At 36.1% G+C, this 20,225-nt stretch overlaps 2 protein-coding genes across 4 annotated transcripts; one reads left to right on the top strand and one right to left on the bottom strand.

The window, feature by feature from the left end:
- Positions 1 to 35: 35 nt before the first annotated feature.
- LOC109101465 (sushi repeat containing protein X-linked 2) lies at positions 36 to 4,892 on the bottom strand. Its single transcript, XM_042755409.1, has 10 exons — positions 4,642 to 4,892; positions 2,827 to 2,907; positions 2,538 to 2,729; positions 2,219 to 2,395; positions 1,986 to 2,109; positions 1,775 to 1,896; positions 1,219 to 1,398; positions 984 to 1,117; positions 758 to 879; positions 36 to 274 (listed from the first exon to the last, which is right to left on the bottom strand). The coding sequence occupies exons 1-10, from the start codon at positions 4,709 to 4,711 to the stop codon at positions 94 to 96; spliced, it is 1,383 nt and encodes a 460-aa protein (XP_042611343.1). The 5' UTR covers positions 4,712 to 4,892; the 3' UTR covers positions 36 to 93.
- Positions 4,893 to 6,102: 1,210 nt separating this feature from the next.
- LOC109101819 (protein phosphatase Slingshot homolog 3-like) lies at positions 6,103 to 19,792 on the top strand. 3 transcript variants are annotated; one of them, XM_042755408.1, is made up of 16 exons: positions 6,103 to 6,206; positions 8,538 to 8,657; positions 9,675 to 9,712; positions 9,818 to 10,001; positions 10,494 to 10,609; positions 11,211 to 11,279; positions 11,717 to 11,782; positions 12,083 to 12,359; positions 13,743 to 13,871; positions 13,960 to 14,006; positions 14,149 to 14,295; positions 14,538 to 14,738; positions 15,617 to 15,785; positions 15,866 to 15,961; positions 17,539 to 17,634; positions 17,724 to 19,792. In XM_042755408.1, the coding sequence occupies exons 2-16, from the start codon at positions 8,610 to 8,612 to the stop codon at positions 17,871 to 17,873; spliced, it is 1,833 nt and encodes a 610-aa protein (XP_042611342.1). In that variant the 5' UTR covers positions 6,103 to 6,206; positions 8,538 to 8,609; the 3' UTR covers positions 17,874 to 19,792. The 3 variants fall into 3 exon arrangements, with proteins under 3 accessions (XP_042611342.1, XP_042611340.1, XP_042611341.1); XM_042755406.1 differs by lacking the exon at positions 6,103 to 6,206 and adding an exon at positions 7,078 to 7,292; XM_042755407.1 differs by lacking the exon at positions 6,103 to 6,206 and adding an exon at positions 7,302 to 7,441.
- The last annotated feature ends 433 nt before the right edge of the window (positions 19,793 to 20,225 follow it).

Here is a 20,225-nt window from a genome sequence, read left to right as displayed (position 1 = left end):
GAAACAGGCTCTTGAGGTGCCTGTCGCTATAATAATAAAAAATAAAAAAAACTCCCACCCACAACATCAGATCTGGAGTTGATCAGACCGAGGTCAGTCACAGAAGTCCCTGTTAATCGCTAGTCTCTCTAGCTCCTCCTCTGTGAGGAGATACTCGTCTACGTATGAGTAGAGCTCATCAGAGGTGGTGGGGTTAACAAAGCGCTCCCGATCCACACCATACTCATCCAGCAGCACCATGGTGAAATACGCTGTAGATATATGCAGTGCCTGTCTGTTACATACAAACAAAAAACACATGCAAACAATAATTTACTACTTTTAGATTGGAAACACACATGCATAGTGAAGAGAATCAACAAAACATTGTCCTTCAGTATAGAGTCCCTGTTATTGCAAAACCTTATAAAAGTATTTTGTCCAAGAATTTCATGTGGCTTATCAAAAAAAAAAAAAAAAAAGCCTGGTCTTGAATAGAAAATAGACTGGTCAATATGTCTCTACTGGAATTTAAAGTCAGCATTAAATGCCGTTTTCATCCCATGATATTTGATATACAGTACAATGAGAAAGCTTGATTTTTATCAATTGGAAACATTAAATTAAAAGTAAATATGGTTAAATTCATGTTGACTTGACTGTTGTAATATTGCCGTTGTCATCTGCCAGTATGACTTCCACGCAAGACCTTAAATACAACAGTTAAAATATACAGTACTGATCATGTAAACACTACTGTAGATACTCAGTAAGTTACCTAAGTCCCTCTATGACTTCAGGCTCTAGTTGTTGTTGTTTGATGCGGCCCACTGCACGAGGTGGAGTTCCTAAAAGCTCAATCACTGTCACATGTCGCAGATCCAGACCACACTCAGCTTTCTGTCAGAACATTCCCAAAGTCATATAGTTATGCTTCGTAATGGGACTGTAACTCTCCTTTCTTAAGATTATTTTTGCTTTTATGAAGGAAGTATCTATATTACCTGTAGCATAATATTCTGAAGCCTGTACTTCTGGTTAGCGTTTTCTGGAGTAGACACAACAAGAAGCCTTCTCTTTTCATAAAACTGGTCAAGCAGAGCACCAGCAGACCTGACGTCTGTTTTTATGTCCATCACTAAAAGATAAAGCAAATGTTTCACAACAACAATTTGAGAAAGATATTAGAATTTATGAGTTTCAATTAAAATATACACATAACCTCAAGCACATACTCACATACACACCGAGCTGCTTCATCGGACCAGTTGCGGTTGAGCTGACAAACGCGAGTTGCAAAACCTGTCCTTTCGAAGCCAGGATCACAATGGTACTCACATACAGCCCCATAATTATTGCCATCAGATGAGCACATCAGATAGCCATGCATAGGCGGCTTTAGCTTTGGACATCGCCTCACTGAGGGGAAAAAAACATCATCAGTTTAAGACATATACAGTATACAACTGTATAGTACAACGAAAGTGCAGCTGACTGGATGTAGAGAAGGGAGTTAAAACCTTAATTAATATTTTAATAATATAAAAAATTATAACCCAAAAACGAAAATTCTGTAATTATTTACTCATGGCTTTATTTTTCTGTGGAATGCAAAAGAAGATATTTTGAAAAATGTCTCAGTGCTTTTGGACCATGTAATGAAAGTCAGTGGGGTCCAATAAAAGTCTGAAACAACATAAACGTGAGTAAATGATGACACAGTTTTCATTCTGGAGTAAAGTATCTCTTTAGCACTTTCCAGCAGAAGCAAATCAAAATTTTATACTAGCTTTACCTTCAACATGCACTGTAAATTTGCATGTGGCTGTGTTGCGAGCCTGGTCAGAGACTTTATATCGAATTACATGTGTTCCTTCAGGAAAGTCGGATCCAGACTCCGGTCCATTTCGCAAGACCCTGATAAAGGATGACAAAAATGCAGTTTACAAGTTGCCTCTTTGACACAGAGGAAGTTGGAAGGCTTTCCTAAAATGTGATGCACATACTGTAGTGCTCTGTCAGCGGTATCTTTAGCAACAGGACGCTCCCATGAAACCATAGCAGTTACTTTTCCTGGTTCTGCTACTTTCACTCTGGACAAAGGACATTTCAGTTTGGGGGGGTCATGATCTGAAACAATGTAATTTTTAGTCATTGTTACAGCATCTTCTCTCTGGCCGAAATAATGATATAATAGCATCTGCAAACTATCAATGAATGACTACATTTTCAAATGTACCTGCACACGTCGGTTCTGTGCCGCTCCACGTTCCCTCTTCTTGGCACATCCGGTAGCGATCTCCCTCAATCTGGTAGCCTTCATAGCAGTTGTAGTCACACCTGGAGTCTACCACAAAACCACGGGTGCAACTGTACATACCGTGGTCAATCAGAGGCAGAACATGGCAACGTATCTCTGAGATTCAGACATAATATAAACACATGGTTCAAGTAAGTATAGATTGTCAAGTATTCTGCAGCAGCTGCCTAATACATGTTTCTGAATCAAAGAGCTAGTTTCTCTGACAATTATTGTGACACCCTATAAGTATACTTACTTCGACAGACAGCGGATCCAGACCAGCGGCGGTTGGGCATGCATTGCACAGATGCTTGGCCCAGCCGTTTATATCCTCGATCACAGGAGAGCAGACAGCGCGTTCCGAGCGAGCCCCGGTGGTGCCCGCCTCGAGGAGAAGAACAGGACACTTCCCCATTGGACAGCTTAAATATGTGGCACCACTGCGGATCTGATGACAAAAAATGGAAAAATGTTTTTTTTTTTTTTTAAGTAACTGTAGCATTTCGCAATAAGTCATACTGTATAATTTGTTTGTGTATTTTTACGTTTGTAGTCCAACTGGGGGGTGTAATAAATCTCGTCCTCATCCACAACTTCATTGGTGTCATGGTAAGAAGACGCTGAGCCTAAAAGAAAAAACATAAAGCCTGAAGTTTTGATCTCAAAAAAGTCTACTAAAAGTCATCCTGAGTCAAAATATTGGCCGGCACATCATAGCAAAAAATCAGCTGCATCATTAGTATCCTGCAGCCTCAGCAGTAGAGAAAAAGATCCCCAACCACCCTGGTTTTTGTTTCCAAGCAGCACAACCACCATCATCATTTTTTCCTCTCACACGTTTTTCTGGTTTCACATACACAAACCTCTTTAATACTCATTGGAGGAACTCTTCAGTTTATAACCATGAGCTTTCCCTAAAAAAATAAGGATACTTTCAGGAAAAATATACTGAGAAGATTGTTAAATGCAGCTTTAAAAACACAATCAAAGTTCAATACTGTACAGTTTGTATTAACGTCAGTCAAATCTAAGATAGAATTGTTTTAACCAATGCCAAAATCGCATTTGCCAAAAGGTGCTGCTCTCAGCACACAGAAAACTGAAGATCCAGCCAAGTCAGGGTTTTCAAGTCCATGTTTACTGGATTAAGATCTTTAAAAATAATTTTATAGAGGCTAGTATTTCTTACTATTTAAAAAAATAACTGAGACATGTCTGAGCAAAAGGAGATTGGAATCTAAGCTAATGAAATGGAAATAAGACAACGGTATGCAAAGATGTTGCCAGGCCTAGAGGGATCTAATTTTAAATATCCATCCAATTTACAAACCGTTTGTCTTATGTAGGGTCAGGGAATGCTGGAGCTTAACCCAGATTCTTGGTTTTTAGGCAAGGAATCGCCATCAGCAGATGGCCAGATTTTAAATACATTCATTTAAATATATAAATGTAGAATTCCTACTCATAGAGACTGACTGCAGCTGTCTACAGTCTAGAGTTGTAGCATACCAAGACTGTGACTCAACATTTGTCAATACCCACACTGCTTTACAATACCTGGAAAACATTATGCAGCTGTCCTGTTTGTGTGTGGAACATGTTCTCATTTACACAAACTATTTGGAACTGTGCAGAAAACCAAACCTCATTGCTCTTTTAATTATATAAATATGCAAGCTCCTATGAACAGCCATTTGTTTTGAATAATCAATTCACTTGCATAGCATATACATTGCAAGATATTTATTTCTTGCTTGCTTGTTTGGCTCCCACAGTGGGAAAATCCACCCAGAGAATGACGACAGAGGTGAAGTTCTTCATTTTGTAGTTTAAATTAGGGCTCTGACACAGATGGTGAGCTCACACTCAGTCATTTACTGGGTATAGGTTATAATTACAACTGTTGTTTAGACATCATGGAAATTATACATCAAATAGTGAACAAGGATGAAACAAGTATCTTTAAGTCTATGTTTTGTAAAAACTGCTCATTTAGCCAAATAGACTAACTAGTGCTCAATTGAATGACAGTGGGGCTTTGGGAATCAAGCTGGAGGGAAAAGGAGCACGACTAAAACAGTATTACCAAACAATGTTTAAAAGTTGCTCAGTCTGTCAGTTTAGCCTGCATACTATTATTTATGAACGTCTTTATATTCAATTCGTTCTTTAAAACTTTAATAAAATCTCAATTTCTCCACTAAGATCTTAGTCCGTAACTCCAGTGCAAAGGTAAACAAAATCACATCTGAACACAGTCGACAAAGTTTCAATTCTGTACTCTACAAAAATAACCCTGCGTTGTTCAATCCAGTGAAGACTGCAGTTTCATAAAGCATGAGAATATAAAGATCTCTTACCCTCAGTGAAATCACCCAGAGACTGATAAATGATGCACAACTCAACAAAAATTAAAATTAATTTGTTCATTGCATTGGACGTCAGGCGGAAATATGACTATAAATGCAGATTTTTACTTAATATTCTGCTATAACCGAAGTAATCGTTCGGATAACTAATTTCTGACAGAGTTTATAGTCCCAAGAAGTGAATCCCACGCAGCCTTCGAACGACTGGCGTCTCAACAACAGTATCTCAGCACAAAATTTCTTCAGTCTTCTGTGTAATGAGGACTTGGACGGATGGTGGCACTGCTGCTTCATAATCGTTTTTCTGGAAACTCTGGCCAAACAAACAAGGTCTAATGATGATAAGTATTACATAATAGCAAAAGCAATAAAAACATATTGAATAATTAAAGAACTAATATATACCAGGGTTGGTAAGACAAATAAATTAGTTTAGATTTATAGGGTAATATATATATTCATGAAACTTCAAACTTGAAAAAAAGAAAAAAGTTTAATGAATTGAATACATTTCGAAACATTTTAAACATCCTTAATCCTGCAGTACTGAAGATGTTTGAAACAATGAAACAACTCATTACTAATCACATATTCACGCGCATTTGATAAATTCTAAATGAATCTGTGATTGTTCCATGCGAAATAATTAAAAAATGATTCTAATATTAAATGTATATTCTAAGAATATTACAATGTTTTCTGACCTTAGATGCATTTAAACCTGTTGTTGGGGACTCCTACACAATATTAGGACACTTTAAAATATCATATGACCTGTTCTTTAATGGGGAGACTCGTTTAAAAAAGTAAACAACTCACACACTTAGATATAATTAAAGTTCACAAATAAAATATATTGTTTAAATTGTTACTGCCTTGAGTTATTATTTTGGAACAAATGTAAATTATATATATACATATATACATACATTTACATTAATGCTTATATATATATATATAATATATATATTATATATATATATATATATATATTATATATATATATATATATATATATATATATATATATATATATATATATATTGGTAGTTTACATTTGATTAAAAAAAAAAAAAACTCCTCACTTCAAAACAAACACACACACAAACAAAAAAAAAAAAACATACTCAAATACAAAACACACAAACACAAACACACAAAAAAAAACACACACAACACACATAGTATATATATATATATATATATCTATATATATATATATATATATATATATATATACATTTTAATAAATATATAATATATATATATATATATATATATATATATATATATATATATATATATATATATATATATATATATATAATTCTTATTAGTAGTGTGTTCACAGTGAAAACTGCAATCAAAGGTGCATTTCGTGTAACTGTATGACGAACCTATTAAACCGAAAAAAACAAAAACAGTGTGGAACGCTGCCCTCGACGTTCGCAACGTGCCCTGATACGTAGCGGAAGGGGCGTGTTTACCGGCTCGAGTCGCGGATGGAGCGGTAGTAGATGTTGTCACTTCTTACGCTACAGAAAACACCTTCAAATGTGAGTTCAGTGCTCACGTCGTCATTCGTTGTGTGAAATGTGTCCCTGTTTGTAAAGCCTCATGTTATATATTTTGTGTATGAAGTATAATTCTTGTGTTAAGTGTTAGTAGTGTTCCATTCGGTACACTGTAAATATTTGTTCACTAGACGGTGTTTAGTGCGTGATTAGTCACTGGTCGCCGCCTACTGGCGTAACTATGTAACGTATAAAAAAATAAATCTGTCAAAAAAATACAAGGACTGGAAATAACTGATGTACAACGTATTAAAGACTTCCCTGCTATGCAGCAGAGAATAACTTTGCCACATCAGACCACATGAGTGGAAAATTTACCATGCACAATTGTTAGCAGATACAATTAGTTTGTTTTCAGTGTGAACACAATATTGTTATGTAAACACTTCTTTGTGTTGTCCCTCCCTTCAATTACATTTCATAACATTGCATTTTCGTTGCAGGCTTCATTGCTGTACAATGTGGCAAATGTCCTAGGTAGCACAACGAAAAATTAAATTAAATAATTGCAATTAAATAATTAAAGTTCTTATCCTAACCTTTGGTCTTTAGATTAACATTGCATTTTTGTTTATAATTTCCTCTTAAATGTCCTTAACATTGCATTTTTGTTTATAATATGCTCTTAAATGTCCTTAACATTGCAGGTTTGTTTATATTATGCTCTTAAATGTGTCCTGTACTGCTTGACTTAAGCATGGTTTATCTTTCATTTTGTAAATGAAGGCTGGAGCAGTTATTACGTTTATAAAAAAGTGTACTGGCATTTTATAAGGCATAACGTTACTCAACCTCTAATGACCTAAAGAGTATGTCTCTGTTGCTTTAATACACGAATTACTCCCGATCCGCCTCTTCCATTTAAGGGCACATTTACTTTTCTCGGCCGAGAATAAGTCTTCCTGGTTTCACGATACAGTAGTCTGCCTTCCCTTTAAATGGATTCTGGACCAATGCAAAAGTTGTGATCATAGAAAAGAACTAACAGGATTTCTCGAGGAAGATTCAGTTATACATTCTATGGTTAGGAGGGAATCCTTTTAATTTCGCAACGTTTCAGAGCATCAGGTAAGCGAACTCTCCATGTTTAGTCCGCCCTCCTTTGCTTTTCTTAAGGAACTGGAAATGGCAAGGCTCGAGTCTGTTGATCAAAACAGCTGTGTTGGAGCTACATAAGCATAAAGCATCAGCCTACAGACATAATAGCAGGACATTAGGTATGTGGCATACTCTGTCGCGACGTTTTTACTATGAAACCGAAAGATCTAACATGCATAGATTCCAAGTTTGTCTCGTAAAACAGCAAATGCTCGAGCTGAGGAATTGTAGAACGTTATCAACATGACGCGCACAGCCTCGATTCTTACAGCCTCATCCACATAATATTCAACACATCGAGCACATATTTTGATATCTGCTGACATTTCAGAGTATGTGGGATCGCTTACGCGTTTTGTTATAGTGTGTCATGGATATGGCGAAGAAATACACGGCATGTCTCTCCATCTTAGACCGCAGAGCCATTTGGTTGTTTAAATTCGGCTATCTGTTACATTACGTGATTTATGTTGTGAATTAATAGCACGTTACACTTAACACGATACACTCTGGCGTTCTTTGACCTTTAAGACATTAAAAGCACAAATTAAATTAGTTTCTTTTGTTTTGACACGTTATAGATGCTTGATACACTATTCAGTTTGTTTTTTTAATTATTATTAATATTATTTTATATGTTATATCAGATTAAAATTGAGATTTTGATCCCACTTCACATGCCTTGACCTTTTGACCTTAGATCGGAAATAATCTAAAAATGAAAATTTTGACAGTCAATTGAAATTGAGTTGATTTTTTTAAAATTTAAAATTAGTATTAATTCATATCAATAACTGTTTTTAATTATCAACATATTTAGCGGACTCCCACATTTTGTGTTCTACATTTTCTTGCAAGAAAATTTTATTTTATTTTTAGAATTTGTACAGAAGTTGTAGTGTTAAGTATACGTTTCTTTCTATGGTGAAACGCTGTAGAAATGAATGGAAAATAAAACTGCTCTTATAAAAAATTTTATTTGACCGCCTGAGGTGGATGATAAACACACTCTCTGAAGGTTAATCATCTCCTTTCTCTTACTTTTTAAATAAAATTACTTAGGTGGAGAAATGTTGTGGACGATATTATCAGATTCTGAGATGGCTCTGAAATAATTCAGTCTAGTTGCACTATAAACATCTTGATTTAGTATTGCATGTTCAGTTTGTGTATTTTTATTTATTTATTTTTTTTGTTTTGTTTTACTCAACCCAGTAAACTTGCAAGCATTCTGCTGAGCTGCTCAGACTCATCTGCTGGTGTTAAAGCAGGATAACTGGCTGTGGAATGGCTTTGCTGACCTTGCACAGAGCGCAGTCTATTTGCACAACACCGGTGAGTTTTATTTTGCCTAATGAAAATGTGCATTTCTAAAATGCTACAGAAGAAAATCTGCACTTTTTGTGTGTCGGTTGCAGTTCTCCACGCATTCTTTCACCCTACTCCCACTCCCTCCATGTGTGTCCAGTTACTCTACACCTTTTTCTGTACACAAGTTTATGTATAATTTGGTAGTGCTCCAAATGTTTTCCAAATTTTGCTGTGAATCTGAATATGAGAATTAATTTCATGCTGTTCCAAAAAAAAAGCCCCAGGATTATGTGAGGATTCTGCTAAAGAGCCAAAATGCCTGATAACTTTTATTGCTGTTCTTGTAGGCTTTGTATTTATTATATAACACAAGATTCCCTTTTCACCCATAGCCCATGCATACTGTGTATACTTCTATAAAACACTATGTTCAGACTATTTTGAGTAAAGTCTCACTGGAGCTTTAACCTAAAACCTCATTGCCCCTCCTCTCCACCCCTCTCTTCTTTTTCTTCTTGTCTCTGTCTGGACACGTCAGTCACATAACAGGTAATGTTACTGTCTCCTCTTTCATTCCATAGAAGCACTGATAACAGCCTCTTTGGTGTCCTTCTCTCTGTCTTCCTCTCTCACTCTGTTTGTCGTCTTTAGTATGAGCTTCCTCAGTGTCTTATCATACTGTCACTGCATTACAGCTGGCAATTTTGTCCAAACGCCTTGTCATTGTGTTTACAGGTTTCCTTTTTTTTTTTTTACCCAGTCACTCATCTCAGAGTGAGTTATGGGTGAGAAAAAAAGCTAAAAAGCCCTTCCTAGGTGGAAGTTTTTATTCCGCTGTTTTGGCAAATAGCACTTACTGAGTCAGATGATCCAGGGGAGTCAAGCAGAATCTACCGGTGTCTTGTTTGCAATTAAGTGCACCACATAATCAATTCACCCACCACCCATTTTTTACATTACCATTCTCTGGGCAGATCTTAGAGTGATAATTTCCTGTAACTTCTAATTCAATAAATTGTAATCAGCTTAATTTTATTTTCAGATGAGACCATTCCAAGAAGAGGAAGACTTCAGAAAAGGTGAGTGTTTGTGAGACCGTTTTAATCATGCATGTGGATTTTAGTTTATATAGTGTTTCCTCCAGAAATGCGTAACTGATTAATTTTTTTATTTCCGCACCCCAGAGAAAGTTTCGCCCTGGTTAAGGGGGCAGTGCTCCTGGTGGGAGAGGGAGAGAGGGATGGATTACATGAAGAAACCGTACCCTCTCTGCTAGGTCCTAGACAAGGAGGCCGAGCCTCTGACACTCAACACAGACATTTGCATGCAATGATTTCGTTACTACGACCGGAGGACACAGTCAAACTGGTTAGGATTTCCTCAACCCACTCTTGTTTAACTGCACTGCCTTTCTATGTTTAGGATTGCCATGGTCATGGTAAACTCCAAATGAAACAAAGCCTCTACTAAATAAATGTTATAATCACAAGTGTATTGAAAAATAATGGGTGTGAAAATACCTCATGCATTTGCATTATTTATTGTCTGTGTGAGATTTATGGAAGTGTTTGCACTTGCTGCCTGTGTATATTGGAGACAATGTTTTGCGTATGTAACATCACATGTTCTGCGATGTGGTTTCTGGAGACACTTTAGTTTGTTCCATCTTCTGCTATGTAGAAACGACAATAGCTTTGCTTTGTCTTTAAGAATACAGTTACACACAATACAATTTACTGTGTATTAGAAAACAGCATATGTGTTGAACAACATGCATGGGTGCTCCTAATGAATCCAGCTCAGACTTCTGTGTCTGATTCATTTGCAGTGCAACTGAATTTCTCTTTCTCCCTGCCTTAGGCTGTGCGTTTGGAGTCGGTGAGCCCAGTCAGAGTGAGATATTTGCTTATAGTTGGCACACTTATCAAAAAACAGGAGAGTCTACTTCTTGGCATAGACTTCCCAGGCTCAAACAGGTAGCACATCTTTATAAACTAAATTATTAAGTCATCATAAGCAGATTTAAGAGATAAATCTAGAAATATTCAACTGTATGTATGGCATACCTATTAATCTATTGTCTTACAGCCTAAATACTGTTGCATTTTTCGTAACATCTGTTCACAACACACAGCTGAATCAAGGAGACTGTATTTATTTTTAACATTCTACTTTTTTGGAAATGGAGTGTGCAGATATTTGGCAAATTTGGTGTTCATGTTTATTAGCAGTTTCAAAGGGATAATTCAGCCAAAAATGAAATCTGTTATCATTTACTTACCATGATATCATGCCAATCCAAACCTGCATTACTTTATTTCTTCTGTGAAACATATAAAAATTTATTTTGAATAATGTTGGTCACTTGAGTTTTTGTATATTGACAAAAAAATGCGGAGACAGTTTTCAAAATGTATTTTGCGCATTGTTTTTTTTTATTATTATTTTGGGTGAATTTCTTTAAATATAAACATTTAGCAGATTTTTAAATCAAATTTCATTATATTTAAGCCTGTCAAGAAACGTCTCTCACTCATTCTCTCTCTCTCTCTCTCTCTCTCTCTCTCTCTTCCTCAGTGTTGAGTGCACTATTGGACTTGTTTTGCCAATATGGAGTGACACACAGGTTTACCTAGATGGAGATGGGTAAGAACATAAACCGATTCATTCTGACCACAAATCAATTAATAAAGTGCAAATATATGATAATAATAGCAGGGAAAGCAAGAAACGCAAAAGTGTGTGTTTAATTTTAGTACTATGAAAGAGCAATCTTGAGATCATTATCTTGTGATCAAAGTCAAATTTCACATTTAGCTTTTAAATTGAAGGGAGCTTAAGTACAAAGTCTTTGCTTCTTTAGAAAATTAGGAAACTGTCAACACTAAACTAAATATAACTGAACTTAATATAAAATTAAAAAATGTAAACATTTCAGATAAAATAGAACTGTGCTTGGTTTGAAAGGAAAACCTTCCACTTTATAATTTATCTGTGCAGCTCTGTAGAACTTAGTAAACTGTTAAAGCCTCAGCCACAGAGTTCTGCTTTTCTGACAGTTTGTTGCACTTGTTCTTTTACAGAGGTTTCAGTGTGACATCTGCAGAAGTGACACGAATCTTTAAGCCTGTGTCCATTCAGACGATGTGGTAAGTTTTAAAGCAGGAAATGCTGAGGAAACAACTAGTTTCCTCAACCAGCAATGACAAACAGTGTGACTTTGGTCTCGCAGTCTGCACGCACTTAACTGCACACAGTTATAATACTATTTGTTTTATTATTCTGCTATTGCCTATAAGTGTCTTTCTTTTGGTCCTTAGTTAGGCATCACGTGTACCCTGTTAGACATCTGCATAAAGCCTCTAAATTAGATCTGTAAATTGTAAATGTGTTTGTGGTTTGTCGATTGCTTGTTCACAGCACTCTCATGTCTCTCTCACTTTGCTCAAGTCAGTGTTGCAGGCACTGCATGGCTGCTGTGAACGGGCCGTACGTGGAGCTGTCATACCTGGCTGTGGACTGGAGTGGGCACAGCATTACAGAGAGAACGTGGAATCCGACCGGCACTGCCTTAATGAATGGGCGGCCATGACTGGCCTGGAGTCAGTCAGGAAGGTCACTGGAGTTCGATCGGCATCAAATCGGGAGTTAGTGGAGAGGGAGATCAAAGCCCAGCTACGAGATATAATGAGGACTGAGGACTTGGAAAACATTACCTCTAAACAGGTAAAATGAAAGAGAGTAAGGCTTTACTCTGCTTTTCAAACAAAGTCCCACAATGTCACCAAGCTCTCCCCTCTAGTCACCTGTAGACCACTTTTTATGATCCATCAGTTCCTGATAAATACAATCAGGTTCCACACTATATTTTGGGGTGTAAATAGGTCATATAACAGAAGTCAAATGGTTGAAAACACAATTTCACGTTTACTTTAAGACCTTATGTATGTAAATAACATCTGCACTTTAAAAATTTTACGGTAGCTTTACAGACATTACAGATTAAAACACAATGCAATGGAGTGCAAATTTCAATATACAGGTAAAACACCTGTTAAAATTCAGACCAGAAAATTCCTTCAGATGGTTTTTCCTTTTCTTTTTACTTTTTTTTTTTTTTTTAAACAGTATGTTATGATTGGTTATTGGTTTGCATATGTATGCAACAGTTTTTTTTTTTTTTTTTTTTTTTTAAGTTTTTTAAGGTTGTGGTTTTGGTGTCCACCCTTCCATAATAGGCACTTTGCAAAGCCAGTATTGCATTGCGACAGGTTGCAAAACATTTCACAATTTGCATGTTTTTGCAGCTTATTTTCAGAAAGTGGTCTGTGTGGACTGGATTTATTTAATTATAGCCCCTTTAAGGTTATTCAAAGTACACTACAGTTCAAGACTTATGGGGTTGGTAAGATTTGTCTTTTTTTTTAATCATTTTTGAAAGAATTCTCTTATGGAAACCATGGCAGTATTTATTTAGAAAATACAGTAAAATATTCATATTGTGAAATTGTGATATTGTTGCCATTTTAAATAACTGCATTCTGTTTGAATATATTTTAAAATATAATTGTATTCCTGGCAAAGCTTAATTTTCAGTGGCCATTACTTCAGTGTAACATGATCCTTCAGAAATCATACTGATGTGCTGATTTGGTGCTCAAGATACATTTTTTCAGCATTCTAGAAAATTCTAAAGAACAGAACTTTTGAAATATACATCTTTATTATTATTATTGTTATTATAAATGTCTTAACTGTCACTTTGATAAATGTAATGTGTCCCTGCGGAATAAAACTATTCATTTCTTTCAAACAAAACTTACTGACCCCAGTCATTTGAGCGGTAGTGCAAGCCTGAAGACGCACCTCTTTAAGACTCTCTTCTTTTAGAACTTACTTAAGGTTAATGTGCCTGGGCTTGTTGTCTTATCTACAGAATCTTTGTGGTATGAACATGAGCAGCATTCAGGCAGTCGTTTAGTTTGATGTTTGTAAGCATTGTATATCATGTGACTTGCCATTTAATGTGATTTGTATCACAAACCCATGATCTTGGAGTTTCTAGCACCATATAGTTGAGCTACAGTCACTCTTTCTTTGTGTTTGTAGGTGCGAACAGCCCTGGAGTCCAAAATAGGCACAGACATGAAAGACTACAAGGAGTATATTGACAATGAGATGATGGTCACAATGGCACAGATGGACAAACCTTCCAGAATCTTGGACTACCTTTACTTGGTGACTGTTGACATTTGCCTTCTGCCTTGTCTGCTGTACTGTTGGAAAATTCACAGTCATTTATTTGTGTCTCTCTTTTCCCCCAAAGGGTTCCGAATGGAATGCTGCCAACTTTGAAGAACTACAGAAGAACAAGTATACAGGATTAATTATTATTAAGATAATTTAATAATCAAATTAATATATTTTAAATAATCAAATTATCCTTTTAAATGAACATTTTCTGCAGTAGATGAATAGAAAGAACAATTATTTTTATGGTTTTTGTTTTTGGTAGTGTGGGCTACATCCTCAATGTTACCAAGGAGATTGACAACTTTTTCCCAGAATCCTTCACCTATATGAATATCAGAGTTTACGATGTGGAGGCGACCGACCTACTCTCACACTGGAACAACACGTACACATTCGTCAGTGAAGCGAGGTGCTCAACACACACACAAACCCACACACACACTCCTCTTCCTCATTTTGGTCTACAGATGACATGCATTTAGTTTTTGTGTTTGCAGACTGCCTAACCTGACTGTTAAATGCTTTGTTTTTAATTAAGGCACACATGCAGTATGAATTACTTAACCCCCTATGAAATATATTAGTGTATGTCTTTGTGCTCTGTCTCATTCTAATATATCATGTCATTGTTTTGTACTGATGATAATACAGGAAGAGTGGACAGGCCATATTGGTGCATTGTAAGATGGGCGTCTCTCGCTCTGCCTCCACAGTAATTGCTTACCTGATGAAGCAGCAGGGCTGGACATTAGACCAAGCCCTCAACCACGTGAGAGAAAGACGGCCTATAGTGCAGCCCAATGAAGGTTTCCTCAAACAGCTGCATACATACAGCGGCATCCTCAATGCCAGGTGACTTGCACTCTCATAATGGTGCTGTACTGAGATCGGTCATCATACTTGAACAAACATTCACACAGGAATACTGACTTTTTCCCACTTGTGTAGTATTTCAATAGATGTTCAGGTACAAACAAGTCAAGTCTGGTTCATTGTTGTTCAACCCTGTGTGCATAAGGAAACTTAATAGAGCAGATACACAAACATATCTCAAACCGTCACAGCTATGTAAGTCTGGGATCTTGGAATGATACTTTTTTTTCATCAGAATACATTTTTTTTAGAAAGTTCAAAAGCAGCAATAAACAGCATTTACTTAAAAGTAGAAATCTTTTGTAACATTATAAATGTTTTCACTGTGACGTTTATTCAGCAAGGTCACACTGAATTAATCAAAAGTATTAATTTCTCTCAAAAGAAATCTCACTGACTCCTAACTACTTAATTTCATTTAACGGTAGTGTATGTATTACATAGCTTTCTGAAATACTATATTCTGATTGATCAGCTGCACCATAAACTGTAGATTTAAATAATAGACTTCCGTTTTATGTATAAAATACACATTTTAATAGACACAAATTGGTATTTGCAGAGGCTTTATGCAGCATATTGTGTGCAGAAGACAGATTTCTTCAAATGTATTGGAATTAATGTCAGCTGCAGCCTCTTTCTTGAGTCATTTAGTTGGGATATCAAGACATTTTTACACAAAATTGGACAGAAAAGGCTAAATAGCTTTATATATATAAATCAGTGATATATATATACAAATAAAAAAATAAAAAACATTGATATATATATATATATATATATAAAAAGCAGTATAGTGTACACTTTTCAGTAATGAGTACTGAATTGAATTCCAAACATTGCATTGTGCCATGCAGTAAACAGCGCCACAGTGCCCTCTGGAGGAGGAAGTCCAAGTCAGAAGTCCATCAGCCATCTGTCCACAATGAAGCAGCTGCAGGGAGTGAACATGAACAGAAAGAGGAAGAAGAGGAGGACTCAGTCAGCCTAGAAGAGGAAAGCAGTAATGAGGAGGAGGAAAGAGATGTAAGAAAATGTCATATGCAATTTCCAAATTGGTTTTACCAAAAAGTATATGTTTATTTCTATGCCTCTGTCATTCTCAGGTCTTTGATGAGCAGATGGGTGAGAGTGTTCCCGACACACATGGGGCAGATACAGCTACATCCAACCCACTTATTACTGTACAAGAAAGTGATAAGGTTAGAACAATCAGAGGCCAACGATTTAAATTCATTACATTTAACCATTTTAAAGGCCTTGCAGATGTTAATGTGGTTTTCTTTACTACATCACAATCTCAATCACTTCATACTCCATTACTGTGCGTTCACACCAGACGCGACTTGCGCGAATAAATCGCGCTATTCGCGCGTAGTTGGACGCTTGAACATTTTGAGTTCATTCGCTTCATTCGCGCGTGAAATTCGCTTCATTCGCGCGTGAATTCGCGTCATGGGAGGGGCTTCTGCCAGTTGAGTTCACGCAGCATTGTGATTTCAACCACCATTTTTATTCGGATAATTTTCAAAATGTTACTGCTATTATTGTTATCGTGTCATGAAGGTTAGTTTTAAAAGTATTTCAGGCGAGAATGTAGTTGTTTTAAACTCAAATATGCGGTTTATTTATAAAAACAGCGTCCATTTAAAAAATGTGTTTTTCGCCGATTTCGGAGACGAGCTCCATGCGATCAGCGGGAGCTCAGTGATCATGTATCCGCCTAGAGCAGTCTCAACTCGGCTAGTCCTTCTGACATTTGCCGCTGTCTCTGATGTCTCTTTACTTGGTTCAAGATAAAATATAATTCACTTTCTTCCAAGCAAGATCCTTTTTATTCCTGTTTCTGTAGAAGTATGAAGAAGTATCATACAGCTCCCGGGTATCCACATACAGCGATGATGACTTTGTCCTCCATTGTTGTTTCGGATTTTCCCTCCGCTCTCTACGTCGTAATCACGTCACTACTAGAGCAAGCTCCTGATTGGTTAACGCGGCGCGAAATTTCGCCAAAGTTCAGATTTTTCAACTAGCGCGTTTCGCGCGAATCGCGAGTTTCGCGCGTCAAACGCCCGAAACGCTCAATTCGCGCCGCGTCATTCGCGCGAATCGCGTCATTCGCGCCGCCTCATTCGCGCGAAACGCGCCGCAGGTTGTCTATTCGCGTCTTTGGCATTGACTTAACATTTGAAATCACTCGTGTCACGTGATCCTTTAGAAATCATTCTGATAATCTGAAACTAGTAGATATCGTGCATTTCATTGCATTTTAGCTTTTGATAACCATTTGGAAAGTGAAGAGGTCTTGAATTGCCCCCTAATCACCAGAAAAACTGCCACAAGGACATGATTCCTATCTTTTTCTGAGCCAGGTTGCAACTGTTTGTTCACTTCTCAGCTGATTTCCATATGTATGAATTATTCTGACGGTATGAATTATTTTATGCCTAATTCTGATTTCAGGGTTAGAAATTATTGTCAGTGGCAGAAGAAAATGCTAACGTGACCCCAGATGTTTTGTATGTATCTATAAAAAGAGAGAGGAAGGGAGAGAGAGATCTTGTTTTGTGATTTAAAAACTGTACATGATGGAAAGTTTTTACTGATTTTTTTTTTTTTTAACACCTCATAATCAAATTCTGTAATATTAGGCTCTTTTTGGAAATTAGCTGAATCTGCATTCTTTCGACATTATCCTGGGTTTTCATGAAGCATTTTTTTTTTTTTACAATAATCACAACACTTTATCCTAATGTTTGCAAGCAACACTTTATCCTAGGTGTCGACTAGCCCCTGCAGAAGTGGCAGGATGGATTTGTTCTCTCTAATGCAGTCTATTCAGCTTGACGATGAGGACAGAGGGATCGATAACGAGGTGAGGAAAATAAATTCTTTGTTCAAACGCAAAACTGATTAATAAAGCACATTAAAACAAGCTTTAACTGAAGAATTCCTGTTGTTCAGATCACTGTCAGTCAGAGACTTTCTCCTGCGCAACGAAGGCAGAGTCATGGAAGAAGAGGCTTGGCTCATCAGAGAGCGCATGTTGATGTTTCTCCTGAACCAAGCAGCAGACAGTCACAGAACACCAGCCAGGATGAAGCTGGTATCTGAAGCACTTTAAAAAAGCGCCGTGTTAAGAAATCTGGAGGGAGAGGTATAAAAAAGTGGAAAGGTGAGGAAAAAGAACACAAATAGTGAAACTCTTGCACAAGTCTTATCCTCCTGATTGTATCATTTCAAGTTCTTTGACAAGTCATTGCAGAATAAAATTAAGGGATTTATTCATATTGATGCTGTATTAAGGCTCATTTAGGTAATTTTACTATATTTAATATTCAACACATGAAAGCACATGGTTACATATCAATGGTTGTCTCAGATTTTACCTTTGCCTGTCCATCTAGCCCAAAACTCATAAACTGTGGTCAGTTTTAGGTGGATTGTTGAAAAAAAAAAAATCTATAATGGCCGGTTTCTTTCAGCCACCCCTTGTCAAGTGAGTATTGTTAAAGGAACTGTTTTCCTCAGAGCACTATCATTCAAAATGTCACATTGTGCCTTTTGAAATCTCTTGTGTCCTTTGCACCTTCATACTGAGCCATAAAATTCAGTTTACTTCACAGATTTTAATATGGTATTATAGTGCGAGTGGATTATTTCTCTACGGCTGTTATCTCTCATGTCATTATACAGAAACATGAACTATTCCTATTGATGGCATTGTTTCATGTTGTTTTTAATAAATGAATAAGAGTGTGATTCACACATTTTAGGAGTCCTATGCAATAAATCTACTTTATAGCTGTTTCTTCTCCATGAATGTGAAGCTTTTGGCTGCCTCTGTGGAGATCAGTAGGTGAAAAAGTGTAGAGGAAGCAATCAAGGATTTAAACTTTTTATTTCATGTACACTACCATTCACAAATCTGGGGTCAGTAAGAAATCTATGCTTTTTATTCAGCAGGTATGCATTAAATTGATCGAAAGTTATGTTTATAACATTAAAAAAAGGCTTCTATTTTGTTTGTTTTTTTTTCTATTAAAAAAAAAATCAGTTACCATAAAAATATTAGCACAACTGTTTTTGACATTGATGATAAGAAATGTTTTTGAGCACCAAATCCACATATTACAATTTCTAAAGGAAAATGTGACATTAAAGACTGGTTAGATGGCTGCTGAAAATTTAGCTTTGGCATTACAGAAGCAAATTACTTTTTAATATATAAAAAAATATAAAAAAAACTGTTATAATATGCAATAATATTACTCACAATATTACTGTTTTATTTTTATTTTTTTAATCATTTAATGCAGCCTTGGTGAGCATTCAAAAACAAAATCTTAATGACTCCAAACCTTTGAATGGTAGTGTAGTTTCTAGACAGTGATGTAGCTGCTTGTGCTATATCATAGTTTTTTAACACTTGGAGCTATTTTCATGTCTTCTTAAATTTAGTAGGTGTTGTTTAATATTTGTTTTTAACCTGTACAGTATGCAGGAAACAAAACCTGAGAAGAATATTTTCCTAAAAAAAAAATGTGCCAGTTATTTAACCTTCTCTGCTGTTTCAATCATTCTGCATGATGGTTCAGTGCCTTTAGTTGATAGAGGTGGACCAAAATAACTACATTTGTTGGTTTTAATATTCGTGCAGTTAAAACTAACACAGCTAACTCCTACATGTTACGTGTCTTTAGCTATAGGGGTGGTTGATTTGTGTCTTTGCATGATGTCTGCAGTATCAGACTGTATGCATGCTGTTTGTACTGTATGTAAGCCTGTCTTTGTGAAGCATGAGTCCTGTATACAATCTGCTGTAAAACATGTTGAAATGTGTATACTGTCATTGCACAAAGTGCCAATGTTGTGAAACCAAAGTTATGTTGTCGAATGTTCCTAGTATTGAGGCGCCACTGGTTTTGCAGTTCTTTTCCACATGAGAATGTTTTAAATTATGTGTATTAGCGATAATGACCTACAGCCTTCAAAATGCTGATTTTCCTCACCTTATGTATAATGTGCCATGCCTTATCGACTTCAAAAACGGTGTTACATTTTATTCATATAAAAATAAAATCCACATTTTTTACAACATGTCGCTAAATATCAAGACAAGGGTTGCTGTTGCTTTTTCTATTTATGATTGATCTGAACATGTATCTTTTTAATTTGATATACGTTGTCTGTGCTATAAAAATGAAAATGAATTTATAAAGGTGGCTTGAGAAATATCTAACGGAAACGCTCTCATTGATTGTTTTTATCACTTTGAGTGTTTCATGCTGTAAGATATTCCTATTCTTAATAATGCTACTGTAAAAGTGTGTGAAAATTCACATTCATATACTAGTGCTTTACATATGTTACAGTGGACTGATTAAAAATCAAGCCAATACAACTGTATCAATCCTGAAATATCACAAATAATTAACTTTTTTTTATTGTAGTATACAAATTTGT

The sequence above is a fragment of the Cyprinus carpio genome, unplaced genomic scaffold (genome assembly GCF_018340385.1).
Source record: "Cyprinus carpio isolate SPL01 unplaced genomic scaffold, ASM1834038v1 S000006695, whole genome shotgun sequence".
In the NCBI taxonomy this organism is placed as follows: domain Eukaryota; kingdom Metazoa; phylum Chordata; class Actinopteri; order Cypriniformes; family Cyprinidae; genus Cyprinus; species Cyprinus carpio.
The sequence above is the reverse complement of the archived record's forward strand: the minus strand, read 5'-3'. Positions and strand labels throughout refer to the sequence as shown.